A 22435-nucleotide genomic window follows, 5' to 3' on the forward strand; every position below is an offset into this window, starting at 1 on the left:
AAGCTCACAGCTCAGTTTATTCCTCCTGATACAAAACTAGACTTTTTATGTTTGCACCTCAAAGGCAACCATAATAACTTAAAGCATGATATTATCTCTCCTGAAATTGTGGTTTTGTTTTAACCAAATAGGTTTCTAATTTTTCAAGATCACTGAGTTCAACGGATTAAAAATAGTCTGCAGTCCTCTGCCTAATTCTTACAGTTCATGTAAATTTGAATACTTACATGGGAGGGGGGTTTCCTCCTCCATTTCTAGAAAGTTCAGATAACCTATTACTTTAGAAAACATAATTTTGCCAGCCTCTGAGAGTCCCAGTACAGGAAAGGCAAAACCTGTATATCTTTAAGTTAGGCCAGTAGCCCTCTTTTTCTCAGGTCTCTGCTCCACTGGCTGCTGGCCTTCTGCTAGACCTCTCCTATTCCTTTTATCATTGATAGTCTTTGACCCCTGCTGCTGTGTGGCCTAGTTTTCCTTTTTACCTGACATGAAACAGCATTTATCAACATTATTCTATATCTCTTTCAGAGGAATAACAAAAAATAGCTTTACTTTTTACTTTCAAAACAGCTTGACGGGTTTCTCAGCTGGCTAACCTGGGGCTTCTCGGTTTATTCCTTTTTATTTTCGTTTTCACCAACATGAGAATCCCCTCCAGTCTCACATTCTGGCGGGCTTGTGGATGCCTTAATTTACAGTCAAATTTGTCTGGTTTCTTCTATCTATAGCTAGTTTGCAAATCTCATCTTTGCAAAGCTTCTGTGTCAGATATGAGTCTGGGCTCCCAAAAACTACTGTTTCAGCCTACCCTTTTACATCATCACTGCCAAACAGCCTTTTTTTTTTTTTTTTTCCCAATACATATATTTCAACGTTCTCTTCAGCCATATTGGGTGGAAAGCGGGGTGGAAGCTATGTCGAGCAACAGCTCTCAATTAGTAATAATCAGTTTCTGAAAGCTGCAGCGGCGGAGTGGGGTCTCCGTTACAATTTCGGGCGTTGGCGTTGAGCAAACCTTGCCCCAACACGACTTTGGTAGTAATTTATTCTCCTCAGTCTCTTCAAGTCTAATACGAGGACAAAGCACCTACCTTTCAGGAAGAGGCAGTATGAAGACTAAACAAGCCAACAGATGTTAAAGAGTCAAGAAAAAGTAGCCCATCATAATTAGTTACTACGATTTTTATGATTATGTCCAGGCCTAACGCCAAGTTTGCCCTAGAAATCGACAACACGCAGGAGACAAACGCCGCCATGCGTAGGCCGGCCTCAGGCCTCACGCCAAGCCATTCCACGCAGCCCTCAGTGCGCACGCATATTCGCATCTTCAAGCCCCGCATGCGCGCGTTGTCCGAGGACGCGCTCAGGCACGCAAGCCAGGGGCGCACGTGCATGAGAGTATCCCGCAGGCTCTGAAGGCCCAGGAAGGCGAAACGGGCGTCGTGGTCCAAGTCGGCAATGGCCGAGGCTTCCCGGTGGCACCAAGGCGGTGAGGGGCGCTCCTAGGGAGTGGGTGGGGCAGGGCGGAACTGCCAATTCGAAATACCCTGCAAGAAAGTTTGTAACCCCGCATGATTTCTGATGAGAGATAAAATCTCCAGATCGGTTACCCTTCACAGCCTCTTGTTGAGAATCGGAGAGGCTCATTGTGTGTGACAGACAAAGTGAAGCCTCGAGGAGACATCTCGCCCCTTACCCTTGCCCGAAGCTGGATCTGGGCGCAGCCACTTGCTGTACACTGGCCTTCGCTGGGCCAGCCTTAGAAGGCCTTTGTTGATCGAGGGAGTAGCAACCTTAGCAGAATCCCAGGCAGAGTCCTTTTCCCTCCTCCAACAGGAGCCAGCCATCCCAAGCAGTGTTGACGGATGGCGAAAAACGATTAGGGACAGGTGACGGGGGTTTGTTTGGTTTGAATTTTGCTTTTTCAGTTTAAAACAAGATTGGTGAGAAAACATCCAGCTTATAAAATTCATTATGAACAGTCATAAAATGATTGCCCACTATCACCGTGGGAAAATGTTACTAATTATTCGTTCTTCATAAAAGTGAGAGTAAAAACATAACCAGAAGCTGTTGGAGCTTTCCTTCACACTGTAAACAGCTAAAATTGCCTGTGTTTTTCCATCCCTATGATTTACATACATTATAAATTAAGGAAAATTTTTGTTTTATGTCTCACAGGAACTCCGAAACATAAACTGCGTTACAGAGAGGACGTAGAAATTAGAACCACACTTCAGGAGTTGTTACTCTACTCTATTTTTTTAATAAACTTATGTATATGTAAGTACACAGATGTAGATGAAGACACTGTTTGAGCTAAAGTTATCTGCAGATGAAAAATAAAACATGGGTTTTATTTTTTTTAAAAATAGGTTTTCAGACTACTGAAACCTCTCAAAAAATAGTGACACATTTTAAACACTTTAAATTCATTTAGATCGACACTATGTCCATTTCTTAAGGGGCACAACTTTAAGTCATGGATGTAATAAAAAGCTTTCATAGTCAACTTTGGTTGATCAGTTATTCCTGTTGGCAGTTCTATCTTGAATATAATTATTCCCTTGAGTTGCCAAGTCTTGTTTTCTTTTAGAGCCATACAGATACATCAGCTTCACCCTAGTCAGACTACAAATAGGTCAGACAACAAATAAGGCCTAAGAAGTTAGTCTTGATGTCTACTTTGATCTTTCCCCTAGCATGTTACACAGTTAATAGTAAAATATGCTAGTTCTGAGTTACAGGAGATAGAAATCAGTGCAAATCTTTAGGGAGGACCAGGAAAACATCTCAACCTACATTCCTCCTATCTGTGAGTTAATAGCATGATCAGTATTAAAGAGCATTTTGTCTTTATAGCACCCAGTATACAGTAGATGTAAGCTCATGGGCTGGACGTATGTTGGTACGGCAGTTATTGGGCTGGCAAAAAAGTTGATTCAGGTTTTTCTGTAAGATGGTATGGAAAAACCCATACAAACTTTTTGACCAGCCCAATATTTATCAGTTAACTAACTAATTGATATGTGGGAGTGAGCTTGAGTCAGATATCGATTAAAAAACAGCTTTAACCATCTCATAAGTTATCTTAGATTAGTTTTTAAATGCTTATTACAGAACATTTGGGGAGTGGAAAATATTTAAAATCACTCAATCACATTATTCAGTGATTTTAAAAAAACACGTTTTTATAATTAGGAAGAATGGGAAACAAATCTCCCACAGAGGATTTTTTTAATATTTTGGTGTATATAATGACATAATATGCAACATTAAAGAATGGCACAGCTTCATGTTTGCCATGGAATAATGTTGAAGATGTATTATTACTAAAATTAAAGGTCTTCTAGCAAAAAAGAAAGACATATTTAGTCTATACCCTGATCTAATAGTCCATGGAATGGCAAAGAGTCGGACACAACTGAGCAACTATCACTTTCACTGATCTAAAACCTACCCACCTACCCCTAGAAAGAGTGAGAAATATTACTAGTTAATGTTCTTTTCAATCTTATCATGTGCCAAAACATAGTTTTAAGTGTTCCACGTGAACTATCTCACTTCTCAAAATGTTAGAAGATATCCCTATGGTGGGACTCAAACCATTATCTGTTTGATTTTAAAGTTCATATCCTTAACTACTCACTATATTGTGTTGCATACTCCCAATGTTGGAAAAAAGCCAATTTGCATGATAGTATGTAAAATGTAGTCTCAGTTTTGTAAAAATAAAGTTGTCTTCTCTATACTGTGTATGCATTTAGAAAAATTTGAAGAATATATGCCAAACCTAACTTTCAAGTAGTGGGTTAAAGGAAAGTTCTTCCTGTTTTGCATTTTTCTATTTTAGTTTTTTTATTATTGCTTTTATAGTTAGCAAAATAAAATTGAATTTTCAGAACAAAATTAGGAACAAATTACAAGTACATTTTTAATCCTGATAAAAACTTGAGTTTTTTTAACATAATTTTTAAAATAAAAAATTCTTTTCCTTAGTGACTTTTGGGATGGTAAACCCACATATGTATTACTTAAACAAAGTTATGTCATCTCTATTTTTGGACACATCTGTGGCTGGTGAAGAAAGAACCAACTTTAAGTCTATTCGCAGCATAACTGACTTTTGGAAGGTAAGGTGTGATTGGACGAAATAGTTTTAGGCATTGCATAAACAAGCCTTTGGCACCCATCATAGGGACTTTGATATTTATTGAAGGAATAAATAAAAATAACTGTCACTTCTTCAAACTATTACAATCAACCAGTGTTTATTGAGAACCTATGTTCTCAGTGTGATATAGTTCTTATAACTTTAAAATTGTATATAGTGAAAATTCCTTGAGTTGCCAATAAATTCTTTGCCCATGTTGTGGTAAAGGGTTTTCAGTATACCCCTCAGAGGAGAAAGGTTATAGAAATGAGTTAATACTTGTTAAGTGCTTAGAACAGTACATAGAAAGTACTCAGTAAATGTTAACCGTCTTCATTATAATCAACATCATCTACCATTACCATTGTAAATGGTGGCTTGGCTAATAATTTTCATACTTGTCCTCAAAATCACTGATTTTTATATTCTTATGGATAACATTATGAATGTAGATTCTGTTCACAGTTGACATGAAAGTATTTTTCCCGTAACATGTATTTTTCTATATGAAGTTTATGGAAGGACCCCTTTTGGATGGTCTGTACTGGGACTCATGGTACAATAATAAGAATCTGTATGATTTAAAGAACAGCAGTCGCATCTACTATGAGAACATACTTTTAGGACTCCCCAGAGTCCGTCAGCTAAAAGTCCGCAATGGCACATGCGAGGTCCATTCATTCTTTCGGTCTTTGATGGATGAATGTTATGACAAATATGCTTCTAAAAATGAAGATACGGCTGATTTTGGCCTTAAACAGGATACTGAGTAAGTAGTGTCAACTTACACATAACTTTTGTAGCACTTAGCATTGTATCGTCAAACAACTGTGAAAATATATTTATTTTCCAAATGATACCAACAGGGAGCTGGCAGGTAAGGAGACTCTTTAAATAATAGTATCAAAAGAAGACTCAGAGATGCAGTGTTGAGAAAAGGAGTAAACCTGTTAAATTTTTGTTTACCATAAGACACAAAGTGGGTTTTTTTCCCCCAGCTGTGGTAGATGAAGTGTTAAGTCATATTGAACACAAGGCAAAGTGCCCATTTTTGCTTTTATAATACTCAATCAGTTTCTCTGGCTCTGGCAAGATGCCCTTATACACATCCCAAATGCTTTTTGGTATCCCTAGGGAGTGTCTCTGAAGTACTCTGCTGCTTTCTCACTGTGGCTTACTTCAGTGATATCTTACTTCAGTGATACTTCAGTAGGGCTTCCCCGGTAGCTCAGCTGGTAAAGAATCCACCTGCAATGCAGCAGACCCTGGTTCAATTCCTGGGTCGGGCAGATCCACTGGAGAAGGGATAGGCTACCCACTCCAGTTTTCTTGGGCTTCCCTAGTGGCTCAGCTGGTAAAGAATCCACCTGCAATGCAGGAGACCTGGTTCCATCCCTGGGTTGGGAAGATCCCCTGGAGGGGGTCATGGCAACCCACTCCAGTACTTTTGCCTGGAGAATCCCCATGGATAGAGGAGCCTGACGGGCTACAGTCCATGGCATTGCAAAGAATTGGACAGAACTGAGTGACTCAGCACCGCACAGCATCTTGAAAAGGAGCAGTTAGGTTTACAGACACTGCGTCGGATGACGCAGAAAGATATTTTGGCCATTGTTCTCCAAAGTGACTGTGGTTAATACTAGTATAGACTCACGTCTACACTTTATATTGAAAATATAAAAGCCCAATGCGACTGACACCACCTACCCTTAACACAGAAGGTGCTGGTATCATTGCATTTAAGGTCATATGAAATCATGGAGGCAAAGTATCTTTTTTAGAATTTGATATTTATCAAACTGATGCAAACATTTACAAAGGTCCACACTTTCCTGCTCATAATTTCCACTCCACAAGCAACCACTTTTAGTTGTTTATTCTTGTATATCCTTCATATTTCTAAATAGTAGGCATATACTGCTATTACTTGGTTTTATAGTTTTGTATATCTATCGTCTCTGTCACAGAAAGTGTGTGTCATATATACTTCTTATACCACTCCCTCCTCCAACAAACTTCCTATTCCTCTTAGCCTATAGTTATACCGTAATTTTTGTTCATTAGTCAATGTTTATTTTATAAATATGTACAGTGACTACATTTCCCTTCTTGAGCAGTTTCCCCAGTATCCCTAGGACTGATCATTGCTTTGTGGGTTTGTTAACTTATTTTCTCTTTGTAAGAGTTTTGGGTGTTCTTGAGGGCCACAATGTGCTTGCATAATTCTGTTGTTTTGTATGTAAGTTCTTAAGTATGGTGGCACATTCTCTTAAATATTATACTGCTATTATAGTATAATAGTACTACACACTGTTTCCCTTTCAATAAAAAATGATGAGATAAGTCAATTATTTAATTACACATTTTAATTTGATCTCAAGACTAATCTGTTAGGTATTCTAACATTCCAAGTTATAACAACTACAAATAATTTACATTCCAAAATTAACATGGATTTAGACTTTTAATATGTGTCATTTCCTCACAACCAAAATATCAATTTGTGTTTGTCTTTCTAAAATGTAACATTCATTAATTAAAACCAGTATTAAAAATTGGAAGTAGGACAGGGTTAGCATAACAAACGTTCTTGTTTCATTTTAACAATCGTGGAAAATGTGCAAACATACAACTATGGAATTTTCATTAAATGAGTATTTTTTCTTAGTGTTATCATTTTTTTCTTCTCTTGTGAAAGCAAACATGGTATTCCTAGTAGGAAAACAAGTTTAAGCAGAGCATCTCTGGATAATTGTTCAAATCTGTTGGAGGAGACGGAATAGGAACTGAAATGAAGAATCAGAGCTTAATATCCCATAACTAAGTTTGCTGGGCTTCCTAAACTGCTCAGTGGATAAAGAATCTGCCTGCAATGCAGGATACACAGGAGACACGGGTTCGATCCCTCAGACAGGAAGATACCCTGGAGGAGGAAATGGCAACCCAATCCAGTATTCTTGCCTAGAGAATTCCATGGACAGAGGAGCCTGACAGGCTGTAGTCCAAAGGGTCACAGAGTTGGACACAGCTGAACACACACAGGCACACACACACAACTAAGTTAAAAGCAGAAAGAATGGAAACAAAATTTACTTATATAGATTTTACTTTGTGTACTTTCATTAAAGTAAGATACCTATATAACAACGTAGACATTGTAACAAAGTTTTTATTTATTGGACATTTATAAATGGTATATGATTGTTAGAAGACAAACTGTAAAGCATCTTTTTCCCCACACTGAGACAGATATTTCTGAATTAAAACCCTGGATATTCTTGTCCTCAAAGACTGAAGATCTGATAAGACAACAGGGACATGTTAATGAAAAAAATTCATCATTGTTTTATAGATTTCAAGTTCCCTGAGGCAACGGATTAAATTTTTTTTTCTCATAGCACTTGTATTGTCCACAATAAGCACTAAAAAATGAAAACATGTGCAACCTTAATCCTTTTAGCTTAATGCTTAACTCACCACCTTGCTTCAAAATTCCTGTAATGCTTATGAACTTAGTACTACTTTTTTAAAACTATTTTTGAACCAAAAGTTAACTTAAAATCTTATTCTCAGTCAAGCTTTCTCATCTCTCCATTGTTCTTTTTATGTCTAATAGATGGAAGTACTCTTCTCCTGATATGAACTTCCCGTGGCACTGGGGATTTGTTGGTGTTTACCAAAATGGGGGGTATATTTTCACTTTATCAAAATCAAAATCTGAAACCCTAAACAAGTTCATTAACCTCCGAATGAACAGCTGGATCACAAGAGGCACTAGAGTTATTTTTATTGATTTTTCAGTATACAATGCTAATGTAAATCTATTTTGCATTATCAGGTGAGTGACTCAGACCTCTTATTAGTATATTGAATTTAAATGGCATCTGGAGCCCTCGTTAGAGTTTCCAGTTTGTGCATGTTTGTACTGAGATTAAAATCATAAGCTCCAATATAAATTTAATGTAGTTCCTCCAATAATAATGAAGAACAAGCAACATCATATTCATTGTTTCACTTTTTCAGGATATATGGCAGAACATGAAGAATTACATACAGTAGGTTAGTTTTATATTACTTAAGAATATATAGCCTTATTTCTTGTCATTGTGCAGCTGGACAAATCTAACATTTAGCCCTAACGATTTCTTCCTTTAAATCAGATCATTCAAATCTGTTGATTTCCTTTCACAATGAGCTTCTTTATTAAGTTATTAATTTTTGTCTCAAGAATGAACAATTTAAGATTCAAACAATATATAACAACAGCCAACATCCTAGACATGATTATAGCCGATGGTGATTTGCAAATGGCCCCAATTCTTCACATATTTGCCATGTAAACTTGTAGTACCCTGTCACCCAGGGCAGGGTGCAGTACCCCAGAAGTAGACACTAGGCTCAACCATGTGACTTTCTTTGGTCAATGGAATGTCAGCATATATGATAAAAGCAAGACCTTCCCAGGTGACACTAGTGGTAAAGAACCCGCCTGCCAATGCAGGAGATGTAAGAGACATGGGTTTGATCCCTGGGTCAGGAAGATCACTGGAGGAAGGCATAGCAACCCACTCCAGTATCCTTGCCTGGAGAATCCCATGGACAGAGGAACCTGGCAGGCTACAGTCCATACGGTCACAAAGAGTCTGACACAACTGAAGCGATTTGGCATGCACACACACATGATACAAGCAGAAATTTGAAAGGGGTTTGTACACTAAAACTTGCTCTCTTGCACTTCTGCTATTGCATGAGAATAACATGCCAGGGCTAACCCGTTGGACCCAAGAAAAGGATAAGAGACATCCTCTCCCACGAGGAGGAGGAGGAAACAGCCGAAGAGAAAAAAATTATTTCTGTAGGTCTGATTATCTTAGATAATCTGCCTAACCTGGACCATACTATTTGGCTTAGGCCTGACGACTGGCAAAGCAAATAGCATTACTGTGATTGAATCTGTTGGGGATTGAATTGGCTTCTAAGCCATCTGGGAATGGGTGAATGCCTGATACAATTAAGGTTCTGTTAGGAGGAATAAGATAATGAATACTGGACAGGTAAACACTAGTGTCCACTGAGTCTTAGTAAGCCAGTTTTTTCTCTTGAGTTTTACATTCTTCTTCTGAATGGAATATGGAATCAGCCTTTACTCTGATTGGGGAATTTGGCCCTTGTGCAACAGTGATGGTGAAAGATAGTACAGCCTTTAAAATGTATAAAAATGAAAGCAAATGAATTACTGTCAGCAGCATATTATAGTTTTTTTTTTTTTCAGGGAATCGGCTCCTTACCAACAGTCTTCACCTTTCCCAATAGTCCTGGTAGGGATAAAGTAAAGAATACAAATCACTCTAATGTCCTAAATAAGAACAGAAACAGTGGAGTAATTGGCTTACAGTCATACGAAGAACTCCTTGTAATACTACATTAAGTCCATATTTTCTGTCTCTAGGTTTCATGCTTATTTTATTTATCTTTTAAAATGTTTTTTAGAAATTTCATCAGATTTTGAAACTTTTACCTGGTAGTATAATCAATAGTTGTATGGGAGCATATTGCTTACGCTATGACCTTATCCACTTATTTTCCTTTTGTACACATATCTGGCAAACTAAATGCTCATCATTTTTTGCTTGTTTACTAGTCTACACTTCAGGTCAAAATACTGAGTTTCTTTCACTTCACTCACTTGCTCAAATTTGTGTGCCGACTATATGCAAGGTGAAAAAAATTCCTGTTTTCTATTTGTTAACTGGTTGTTTTGTTCTTGATTTTGATGAGGTATTTTGGGGGTTGAGGGGGGCAGCACCTTATTCCAGTACCAATAAGATTTGCTAACACCTTCAGGTAGGAATAATTACATTATGAATTTGTGATAGAGATCCTGGTTCCTTAAATTACTGCCAATTCTAAACATCTTTTTTTATTTGGTACTGGAGTAATTTTTATACTTCTTCTTGCATATAGATCTTTGTATCCAAAATCCAGTGCCTAAAGTTAAACAGAAAACATTGGCTTTAGTATAGTATGTTATCTTGAGATTTAGAAGCAAGAAGTATCTCTGATAAGCTAAAGGGGAAGAATATATTTCCCTCCTCTAAAATATTTGGGGAGTCCTGAATAATAACAGTAACTAACAGTACAGCATGTTCTTGAACATCACCCCTCATTCTGTGGGGATAAATTAGCAGCCCAGTTACGAATGAGCAATCAAAACATAGAGTAAAATGAATGTAAAGTCACATCTTTCTTTCTTTCTCATTTACATTGGTCTTTGACCACTGTGAATTTTCAGAGCACCAAAAAAAAGTGGAACATTAAAATAGAAGTAAATCCATGAGGATTTTTTGAGCCTGTTACCCCGAGAAAACATATTTTGTACAAAATAACTATTAAAGTATACAATATCACTGACTGGAAATTTCAGTCAAGTTAGGTACTGAAATATAAATTCTTGAAATGCAGTTACTTTCACAAACCTCATTTTGCAGATTGGTGGCAGAATTCCCTGCAACTGGAGGAATACTTACTTCATGGCAGTTTTACTCTGTGAAGCTCCTCAGATACGTTAGCTTCTATGACTATTTTATTGCTTCCTGTGAAATTATATTTTGTATTTTTCTTATTGTCTTCACAATACAAGAAATCAAAAAACTGAAAGAATTTAAATTTGCCTATTTCAAAAGTATTTGGAACTGGCTAGAATTATTACTTTTGGTGGTAAGTATATTTTCACAGATATGGTTGATAGAAATCACATCTGAACCCACAAATGAAGGAGCTGTAAAAAAAAAAAAAAAAGTAGAATTTTCTATTCATCTGGGATTTATTCTAAAAGCTGTAAGTATCAACCATAAAATGAACTGTCAAAGTAGATATTAATGGTGTGCCTCCAATAGGGAGAAGTCTTTTTTCCTCTGATTTGGTCCTTGTGAGGACTAGCATAAACCTAGAGGAATAGGTGATTCCATAGATATTATGATTTAATTGGCACAGTTAAGTCTAAGTCTCCCTATTCCCACCCAAAAATATGTATTCCTTAGAGGAATGTGTTGAAAATAAAGATTATTTGGGGGCAAGGTCCTTTAAAATGTATTCTTCTACATTGCCTAAATCTGCCATCCTGAATTTCTAAATAAGTAAAAGACAAGCCGAGGCAGAATGCTGAAGGTGGGGATGAGGTTTGAGAAGCCAGAGGGGGTAGCTTATAGACACAGAAGCACTACCAGGATTGGGGGAATAGTCCTGGAAAGAAGCTCCAAAGACTGCCAGTTCTTATAACTAGAAAATACTGAAATAAATGTAGAGGGCAGAGCAAGACAAACTGTAAGATTTTGGTTTTAGGAATGATGAGCAAATATTTGGGCTTATACAATCTGATCTTTCACTCTTACTGGCCCTGAGTTATAGCCAATTGAGTGTGTGTGTCTGTGTATTTATGTGTATATATATTTATATTATATATAAATATATAATAATATATATATATATATGTATTTCTATATTTTAGCCTGACAGTGACAAGACAGGTTCGGGTCACCTGTTCCCAATGGCAGAACTTCACAGACTTGCCAGGCCTTCTACCTGGTGTGTGTGTGTGTGTGTGTGTGTGTGTGTGTGTGTGTGTGTGTGTGTATAAAATTTGTTTTCCAAAACCAAACTGAAAGTTTTTCTGGTACGCCCAATAATGCTTAACATAGGGCATAAGCATTAAATGTTTAACTGAGTATTTTAGAGAAGTCAAAGGAAAATTTTCATAATAGTTGTAATAGTCATATAGGTTTATAATAATAATAGATAAATAATAGATAAAAGATAATCTGGTCCTAAAATCCTCTCCTAAAAGAGTTGTTAGACACAGTTGCCAGCCCAGAGCTGGATCACGGTGAGTGCAACTGCACACCCCCGGCTCCAGAATCCTCCAGAGTCAGGTGGAGTGCGTTGCATGGGGTATTTGTAAACTCTGGGATAAAGCCAGGCAGAAAGAATTAGATCGCGATGTCCCAGCATGGCCCTCACTATTCAGCCCCAACACACACCCCTGTTTACCTGGACTGTACCGAAGAGCTGCAACCAAACCTGCCTTCCTCCAGTCCCGCCTGGTGGTTTCCAACCTGCCCAGACTTGTCATAAACCACTGAATCCCAAATGATGACAGCATTCTTCCATGTTCCATTATCTCAGAACTAGTTTGGAGAAGTCAAGCCCTGAGCCTTTGGAGTGGGAGCACTGACTCCAAGACCCTAGACTACTAGAGAACTAACCGTAGGGAGTATCAAATAGAACTCACACAAAGGAAACCACTTGAATACAAGACCCAGCATCACCCAACCACCAGCAGCACCCTGTGCAGGACGCCTCATCTAAACAACAAAACAAAAATACAAACCTAATCATCAGCAGACAAGATTACCACCTCACTCAGCCTTGCCCATCAGAGGAAAAACAAACAAAAAAACTCAGCACAAATCTCACCCTATATGAAGCTTACACAAACCACTGGACCAACCTTGGAGGGCAGAAACCAAAAGGAAGAAAGAATTCAACCTTGAAGTCTGGGAAAAGGAGACCTCAAACACAGTAAGTTAAAAAAAATAATAATGAAAAGGCGGAGAAATACTACACAAATGAAGCAATAAACTAGAAACACAGAAGTCCAAATAAATGAGGAGGAAATAGGCAAACTACCTGAAAAAGAATTCAGAATAATAATGATAGTAAAGATGATCAAAAACCTTGAAAACAAAATGGAGAAAATGCAAGAATCAATTAACAAAGACCTAGAAGAATTAAAAAATAAACATGCAGAGACAACACAATTACTGAAATTAAAAATACTCTAGAAGGAATCAATAGAGTATCTGAAGCGAATAAGGAATCAGTGAGCTGAAATAAAATGGTGGAAATAACTTCTGAAGAACAGAATAAAGTAAAAAAAATGAAAAGAACTGAGGATAGTCTCAGAGACCTCTGGGACAATACCAAATGCACCAACATTCGAATTATAGGGGTCCCAGAAGAAGAAGAGAAAAAGAAAGGATATGAGAAAAATTTTGAAGAGATTATAGTTGGAAATTTCCCCAACATGGAAAAGGAAATAATCAAGTCTAAGAGGCACAAAGAGTCCCATACAGTATAAACCCAAGGAGAAACAGGCCAAGACACATACTAATCAAACTAACAAAGACTAAACACACAAAGAAAGAATATTAAAAGCAGCAAGGGAAAAGCAACAAGTAACATAGAAGGGAAACCCTATATGCTTAATAGAAACTCCATACACTTTCAGCAGAAACTGCAGGCCCAAAGGGAATGGCAGGATATATTTAAAGTACTGAAAGGGAAAAATCTACAACCAAGATTACTATACCCGACAAGGATCTCATTCAAAATTGATGGAGAAATAAAACGATTTTCAGACAAGCAAAAGTTAAGAGAATTCAATACCACCAAACCAGCTTTACAACAAGTGTTAAAGGGACTTATATAGTCAAGAAATACAAGAGAAGAAAAAAGATCTACAAAATCAACCCAAAACAATTAAGGAAATGGCAGTAGGAACATATATATCAATAATTGCTTTAAATGTAAGTAGATTAAATGCTCCAACTAAAAGACAGACTGGCTGAATGTATACAAAAATAAGACCCATATGTATGCTGTCTACAAGAAACCCATATCAAAAGACACGTATAGACTGAAAGTGAGAGGATGGGAAAATATATTCCATGCAAATGGGAAGCAAAAGAAAGCTGGAGTAGCAATCCTCATATCAGAAAACATAGACCTTAAAATAAAGAAGATTACAAGAGATAAGGAGGGACGCTACCTAATGATCAAGGGATCAATCCAAGAGCAAGACATAACAACTGTAAATATCTATGCACCAAACATAGGAGAACCTCAATACGTAAGACAATCACTAACAGACATAAACGGAGAAAATGACAGTAACACAATAATAGTAGGAGACTTAACACCCCACTCACACCAATGTACAGATCATCAAAACAGAAAATAAGGAAACACAAGTCTTAAATGAAACATTAGAGGAGATGGATCTCACTGATATCTTCAGGACATTTCATCCAAATGCAGAAGAATACACCTTCTTCTCAAGTGCACATGGAACACTCTCCAGGACAGACCACATCTTGGGTCACAAATCAAACCTCAGTAAATTTAAGAAAATTGAAATCGTATCAAGCATCTTCTCTGACCATAATGCTATGAGACTAGATATCAATTACAAGAAAAAAAAAAACTGTAAGAAACACAAACCCATGGATATTAAAACATGCTTCTAAATAACCAACAGGTTACTGTTGAAATCAAAAGGGAAATTAAAAAAATTCTAGAAACAAATGACAATGAAAACACGATAACTCAAAACCTATGGGATGCAGCAAAAGCAATTCTAAGAGGGAAGTTTATAGCAATACAATACTACCTCAAAAAACAAGAAAAACATTGAATGGACAACCTAACTTTACACTTAAAACAACTGGAAAAACAACAACAACAACAACAACAACAACAAAAAATCAGTAGAAGGAAATAAATCATTAAGATCTGAGCAGAAGTAAATGAAAAAGAAATGAAAGAAACAATAGTAAAGATTAATAAAACTAAAAGCTGGTTCTTTGAGAAAATAAACAAAATTGACAAACCTTTAGCCAGACTCATCAAGAACAAAAGAGAGAATAATCAAATCAACAAAATTAGAAATGAAAAAGGAGAGGTTACAACAGACAGTGCAGAAATACAAAAGATTATAAGAGACTATTATGAACAACTATATGGCAATAAAATGAATAATCTGGAAGAAATGGACAGATTTGTAGAAAAGTTCAATCTTCCAAGACCAAACCAGGAAGAAACAGAAATTATGAACAACCCAATTACAAGCACTGAAATTGAAGCTGTTATCAAAATTTCCCAGAAAACAAAAGCCCAGGACCAGATGGCTTCACAAGAGAACTCTATCAAATATTTAGAGAAGAGCTGATGCCTATCCTTCTAAAAGTCCTTCAAAAAACTACAGAGGAAGGAACACTTCCAAACTCATTCTACGAGGCCACCATCACCCTGATACCAAGACCAGACAAAGACAACACAAAAAAAGAAAACTACAGGCCAATATCACTGATGAACATAAATGCAAAAATCCTCAACAAAATTTTAGCAAACAGAATTCAGCAACACATCAAAAAGCTCATACACCATGATCAAGTTAGGTTTATTCCAGGGATGCAAGGATTCTTCAGTATATGCAAATCAATCAATGTGATACACCATATTAACAAACTGAAAGATGAAAAAACATATGATAATCTCAAAAGATGCAGAAAAAGTCTTTGACAAAATTCAGCACCCATTTATGATTAAAACTCTTCAAATAATGGGCATAGAAGGAACCTACCTCAACATAGTAAAGGCCATATATATGATAAGCCTACAGCAAACATTATTCTCAATGGTGAAAAACTGAAAGCATTCCCCTAAGATGAGGAACAACACAACGGTGTCCACTTTCACCACTATTATTCAACATAGTTCTGGAAGTCCTAGCTACAGCAATCAAAGAAGAAAAAGAAATAAAAGGAATCCAGATCAGAAAAGAAGTAAAGCTCTCATTGTTTGCAGATGACATGATACTGTACATAGAAAACCCTAAAGATAGCATCAGAAAATTACTAGAGCTAATCAGTGAATTTAGCAAAGTTGCAGGATACAAAATCAATATACAGAAATCACTTGCATTTCTATATACCAACAATGAAAAATCAGAAAGAGAAATTAAGGAATCAATTCCATTCACCATTGTGACAAAAAGAATTAAGTATCTAGGAATAAACTTAACCTAAGGAGACAAAAGAACTGTACACAGAAAACTATAAGACACTAATGAAAGAAATGAAAGATGACATAAACAGATGGAGAAATGTTCCATGTTCCTAGGAAGGAAGAATCAGTGCTGTGAAAATGACTATACTATCAAACACAAACTACAGATTCAATGCGATTCCTATCAAATTACCAACACTTTTCACAGAACTAGAACAAAAAATTTCACAATTCATATGGAAACACAGAAGACCCCAAATAGCCAAAGCAGTCTTGAAAAAGAAGAATGGAGCTAGAGGAATCAACATTCCTGACCTCAGATTATACTACAAAGCTACAATCATCAAGACAGTATGGTACTGGCACAAAAACAGAAATATAGACAAATGGAACAAGATAGAAAGCCCAGAAATAAACAAACCCATGCACCTATGGGTACCTTAGTTTTGAGAAAGAAGGCAAGAATATACAATGGGGCAAAGACAGCCTCTTCAATAAATGGTGCTGGGAAAACTGGACAACTACATGTAAAAGAATGAAATTAGAACACTTCCTAACACCATACACAAAGATAAACTCACAATGGATTAAAGACCTAAATGTAAGACCAGAAACTATAAAACTCTTAGAAGAAAACGTAGGCAGAACAGTCAATGACATAAATCAAAGCAAGATCCTCTATGACCCACCTCCTAGAGTAATGGAAATAAAAACAAAAGTAAACAAGTGGGATGTGATTAAACTTAAAAGCTTTTGAACAGCAAAAGAAACTATAAGCAAGGTGAAAAGACAACCCTCAGAATGGGCGAAAATAATAGCAAATGAAACAACTGACAAAGGATTAATTTCCAAAATATACAAGCAGCTCATACACCTCAATGCCAGAAAAACAAACAACCCAATCAAAAAGTGGGAAAAAGACGTAAATAGACATTTCTCCAGAGAAGACATACAAATGGCTAACACATGAAAAGATGTTCATCATTGTTCATTATTAGAGAAATGCAAATCAAAACTACAATGAGATATCATCTCACACCGGTCAGAATGGCCATCATCAAAAGGTCTAAAAACAATAAATGCTGGAGACGGTGTGGAGAGAAGGGAACGCTCTTGCACTGTTGGTGGGAATGTAAACTGATACAGCCACTATGGAAGATAGTATGGAGATTCTTTTAAAACCTAGGAATAAAACCACTATATGACCCAGGAATCCCACTCTTAGGCATATACCCTGAGGAAACCAAAACTGAAAAAGAAACGTGTCCCATTGTTCATTGCAGCACTATTTACAATAGCTAGAACATGGAAGCAACATAGATGTCCATCGACAGATGAATGGATGGAGAAGCTGTGGTACATATACACAATGGAATCTTACTCAGCCATAAAAAGGAATGCATATGAGTCAGTTCTAATGAGGTGAATGAACCAAGAACCTATTATACAAAGTGAAGTAAGTCAGAAAGGGAAAGATAAATATCGTATTGTAACGCATATATACAGAATCTAGAAAATGGTACTGAAGAATTTATTTACAAGGCAGCAATGGAGAATCAGACACAGAGAATAGACTTACAGACATGGGGAGAGGGGAGGAGAGGGTGAGATGTATGGAAAGAGTAATATGGAAACTTACATTACCATATGTAAATTAGATAGCCAACGAGAATTTGCTGTATGGCTAAGGAAACAAACAGGGGCTCTGTATTAACCTAGAGGGGTGAGATTGGGAGGGAGATGGGACGGTGGAAATATATGTATACCACTGGAGAAGGGAATGGCAAACCACTTCAATATTCTTGCTGTGAGGACCCCATGAACAGTATGAAAAGGCAAAGATGAACTCCCCAGGTCAGTAGGTGCCCAATATGCTACTGGAGATCAGTGGAGAAATAACTCCAGAAAGAATGAAGAGATGGAGCAAAAGCAGAAACAACACCCAGTTGTGGATGGGACTGATGATGGAAGTAAAGTCCAATGCTATAAAGAGCAATATTGCATAGGAACTGGGATGTTAGGTCCATGAATCAAGGCAAATTGGAAGTGGTCAAACAGGAGATGGTAAGAGTGAACATTCACATTTTAGGAATCAGCGAACTAAAATGGACTGGAATGGGTGAATTTAACTCAGATGACCATTATATCTACTACTGTGGGCAAGAATCCCTTAGAAGAAATGGAGTAGCCATCATAGTCAACAAAAGAGTCTGAAATGCAGTGCTTGGATGCAGTCTCAAAAATGACAGAATGATCTCTGTTCATTTCCAAGGCAAACCATTCAATATCACAGTAATCCAAGTCTATGCCCCGACCACTAATGCTGAAGACACTGAAGTTGAACGGTTCTATGAAGACCTACAAGACCTTCTAGAACTAACACCCAAAAAAGATGTCCTTTTCATTATACGGAACTGGAATGCAAAAGTAGGAAGTCAAGAGATACCTGAAGTAACAGGCAAATTTGGCCTTGGAGTACAGAATGAAGCAGTGCAAAGGCTAATAGAGCTTTGCCAAGAGAACGCACTGGTCATGGCAAACACCCTGTTCCAACAACACAAGAGAAGACTCTGCACATGGATATCACCAGATGGTCAACACTGAAATCAGATTGATTATATTCTTAGCAGCCAAAGATGGAGAAGCTCAATACAGTCAGCAGACACAAGACTGGGAGCTGACTGTGTCTCAGATCATGAACTCCTTATTGCCAAATTCAGACTTATATTGAAAAAAGTAGGGAAAACCACTAGTCCATTCAGATATGACCTAAATCAAATCCCTTATGATTCTACAGTGGAAGTGAGAAATAGATTCAAGGGATTAGATCTGACAGAGTGCCTGAAGAATTATGGATGGAGGTTCGTGACCTTATACAGGAGACAGTGATCAAGACCATCCCCAAGAAAAGAAATGCAAAAAGGCAAAATGGTTGTCTGAGGAGGACTTACATATAGCTGTGAAAAGAAGAGAAGCAAAAGGCAAAGGAGAAAAGGAAATCTATACCCATTTGAGTGCAAAGTTCCAAAGAATAGCAAGGAGAGATAAGAAAACCTTCCTCAGTGATCAATGCAAAGAAATAGAGGAAAACAATAGAATGGGAAAGACTAGAGATCTCTTCAAGAAAATTAGAGAGACCAAGGGAACATTTCATGCAAACATGGGCACAATAAAGGACAGAAATGGTGTGGACCTAACAGAAGCAGAAGATATTAAGAAGAGGTGGCAAGAATACACAGAAGAACTGTACAAAAAAGATCTTCATGACCCAGATAATCACGATGGTGTGATCCCTCACCTAGAGCCAGACATCCTGGAATGTGAAGTCAAGTGGGCCTTAGAAAGCATCACTATGAACAAAGCTAGTGGAGGTGATGGAATTCCAGTTGAGCTATTTCAAATCCTGAAAGATGATGCTGTGAAAGTGCTGCACTTGATATGCCAGCAAATTTGGAAAACTCAGCAGTGGCCACAGGACTGGAAAAGGTCAGTTTTCATTCCAATCCCAAAGAAAGGCAATGCCAAAGAATGCTCAAACTACTGCACAATTGCACCCATCTCACACGCTAGCGAAGTAATGCTCAAAATTCTCCAAGCCAGGCTTCAACAGTACATGAACCGTGAACTTCCAGATGTTCAAGCTGGATTTTAAAAAGGCAGAGGAACCAGAGATCAAATTGCCAACATCTGTTGGATAATCGAAAAAGCAAGAGAGTTCCAGAAAAACATCTATTTCTGCTTTATTGACTATGCCAAAGCCTTTGACTCTGTGGATCACAGCAAACTGTGGAAAATTCTGAAAGAGATGGGAATATCAGACCACCTGCTGCTGCTGCTGCTGCTAAGTCGCTTCAGTCGTGTCCGACTCTGTGCGACCCCATAGACGGCAGCCCACCAGGCTCTGCCATCCCTAGGATTCTCCAGGCAAGAATACTGGAGTGGGTTGCCATTTCCTTCTCCAGTGCATGAAAGACCTGCCTCCTAAGAAATCTGTATGCAGGTCAAGAAGCAACAGTTAGAACTGGACATGGAACAACAGACTGGTTCCAAATTGGGAAGGTAGTACGTCAAGGCTGTATATTGTCACCCTGCTTATTTAACTTATATCCAGAATACATCATGAGAAACGCTGGGCTGGATGAAGCACAAGCTGGAATCAAGATTGCCAGGAGAAATATCAATAACCTCAGATATGCAGATGACATCACACTTGTTGCAGAAAGGGAAAAAACTAAAGAGTCTCTTGATGAAAGAGACTGAGAGTGAAAAAGTTGGCTTAAAACTCAACACTCAGAAAACTAAGATCATGGCATCTGGTCCCATCACTTCATGGCAAATAAATGGGGAAGCATTGGAAACAGTGAGAAACTGTATATTTGGGGGGCTCCAAAATCACTGCAGATGGTGACTGCAGCCATGAAATTAAAAGACGCTTGCTCCTTGGAAGAAAAGTTATGACCAACTTAGACAGCATATTAAAAAGCAGACATTACTTTGCCAACAAAAGTCCATCTAGTGAGAGCTATCGTTTTTCCAGTGGTCATGTATGGATGTCAGAGTTGGACTGTAAAGAAAGCTGAATACTGAAGAATTGATGCTTTTGAACTGTGGTGTTGGAGAAGACTCTTGAGAGTCCCTTGGACTGCAAGGAGATCCAACCAGTCCATCCTAAAGGAAATCAGTCCTGAATATTCATTAGAAGGACTGATGCTGAAGATGAAGCTCTAATGTTTTGGCCACCTGAAGTGAAGAACTGACTCATTTGAAAAGACCCTGATGCTGGGAAAGATTGAAGATGAGAGGAGAAGTGGACGACAGAGGATGAGATGGTTGGATGGCATCACTGACTCGATGTACATTAGTTTGAGTAAACTCCAGGAGTTGGTGATGGGCAGGGAGGCCCGGCATGCTGCAGTCCATGGCGTTGCAAAGAGTCAGACACGACTGAGGGACTGAACTGAACTGATATGTATACCTATGGCTGATTCTTTTTGAGGTTTGACAGAAAACAACAAATGTCTGTAAAGCAATTATCCTTCAATAAAAAATTAATTAATTTTAAAAAAGAGTTGTTAAAGAGTCCTAAAGGCAGTTTTTTTGGAACTGTAAAAAAATTTTTCTTAGAGTGAAAAATATTAAACTCTTAAGTATCATGTAGTTAAATGGAGCAAAAACTCTTATAGCCTAGTCAGAATTATATAATCATTTTATATATTTGTGTTTTATGCCTCAAAGAAACAAAAAGGCATATAGATTTGCCAGTATATGTAGCCAATATTTTGTTACTTTTATGATAATTATGCTACCTTAAACTTCTATATATTGAGGCTTAATTTATATAAAAGCCTATGTCTTATCCCTTCCTTTTAGTTGAACTTTTGATGAAGTTTTTCATGTATTTGTTTATAGGCTATAGATTTAGAGGTAGAAATGATCTCTAACTCTTATTTTCCCATTTAGTTATGTTTTTCGACTGTTTTCTTCAGCTCATACTCTAATACGCAAATTTATCACATGCTTGGACAACTGTTAAGAAATACTGAAAAATATTCAGACTTCTATTTGCTTGCATACTGGCACATTTATTACAACAATATAATTGCCATAACCATCTTCTTTGCATGGATAAAGGTATTTGTATTTTATCAGATGTAACAGATTAGATAAGTTTTATTACATTAGATAAAGGCCTTCCCTGGTGGCTCTGATGGTAAAGAGTCTGCCTGCAGTGTGGGAGACCCAGGTTTGATCCCTGGGTTGGGAAGATCCCCTGGAAAAGGAAAAGGCAACCAACTCCAGTATTCTTGCCTGGAAAATCCCATGGATGGAGGAGCCTGGCAGGCTACAGTCCATGGGGTTGCAAAGAGTTGGACATGACTGAGTGACTTCACTTTATTACATTAGATAATAAGAACTCAAACTACAAAGTTATGGAAAAAAACAAAAAGATACTCTCAACTATACAGTAATTTTTAGAGTAGTTTGGCTTTGTGATGATTGCTGGCAAATCCTCAAACATCCTTGACTATCATTAAGCATCTCTTTTAATTTGAAGCAGATTTCTTCTGAAATTAACTTACTGTAATTAAGTATAATCTTTAGTATTCTATTTCAATTAATTTTGTTCTTTTTCAGATATTCAAATTCATAAGCTTTAATAAGACAATGTCTCAGCTGTCATCAACCTTGTCACGATGTATCAAAGACATAATAGGATTTGCTATCATGTTTTTTATAATATTCTTTGCTTACGCTCAGTTAGGATTTCTTGTTTTTGGATCACAGGTTGACGACTTTTCCACTTTTCAAAATGCCATGTAAGCTCTAAGTATAAATGTAATTATATTTTCCAGTTGATAACAAAAAATCATGAAAATGCCTATAAGTAGTGACATAAGCTTTAATAAATTTTAAAATAGTTTGATATTTTCACTGATG

General features: G+C 37.3%; 2 protein-coding genes across 7 annotated transcripts in view; one reads left to right on the forward strand and one right to left on the reverse strand.

Annotated features, from left to right (window-relative positions):
* Positions 1 to 1302, reverse strand: part of KLHL3 (kelch like family member 3) — a 289234-nt gene extending 287932 nt beyond the window's left edge. For both annotated transcript variants that reach the window (XM_081500695.1, XM_081500692.1), the window contains exon 1: positions 1092 to 1302. The gene's annotated coding sequence lies outside the window, so the exon portion shown is untranslated. The remainder of the gene's footprint in view (positions 1 to 1091) is intronic.
* A 92-nt stretch (positions 1303 to 1394) lies between these two features.
* PKD2L2 (polycystin 2 like 2, transient receptor potential cation channel) overlaps positions 1395 to 22435 on the forward strand; it is a 66188-nt gene continuing 45147 nt past the window's right edge. For all 5 annotated transcript variants that reach the window (XR_014056854.1, XM_081500728.1, XM_081500730.1 and 2 more), the window contains exons 1-8: positions 1395 to 1489; positions 2182 to 2283; positions 4000 to 4133; positions 4666 to 4922; positions 7770 to 7991; positions 10642 to 10870; positions 21458 to 21628; positions 22133 to 22314. Coding sequence is in view for 4 of the 5 variants with exons in the window: in XM_081500728.1 (XP_081356854.1) it covers positions 1459 to 1489; positions 2182 to 2283; positions 4000 to 4133; positions 4666 to 4922; positions 7770 to 7991; positions 10642 to 10870; positions 21458 to 21628; positions 22133 to 22314 (1328 nt within the window). In the remaining variant the exon portion in view is untranslated. The remainder of the gene's footprint in view (positions 1490 to 2181; positions 2284 to 3999; positions 4134 to 4665; positions 4923 to 7769; positions 7992 to 10641; positions 10871 to 21457; positions 21629 to 22132; positions 22315 to 22435) is intronic.

The sequence above is a fragment of the Giraffa tippelskirchi genome, chromosome 6 (genome assembly GCF_054371585.1).
Source record: "Giraffa tippelskirchi isolate mGirTip1 chromosome 6, T2T-mGirTip1v1.2.pri, whole genome shotgun sequence".
Lineage (NCBI taxonomy): Eukaryota > Metazoa > Chordata > Mammalia > Artiodactyla > Giraffidae > Giraffa > Giraffa tippelskirchi.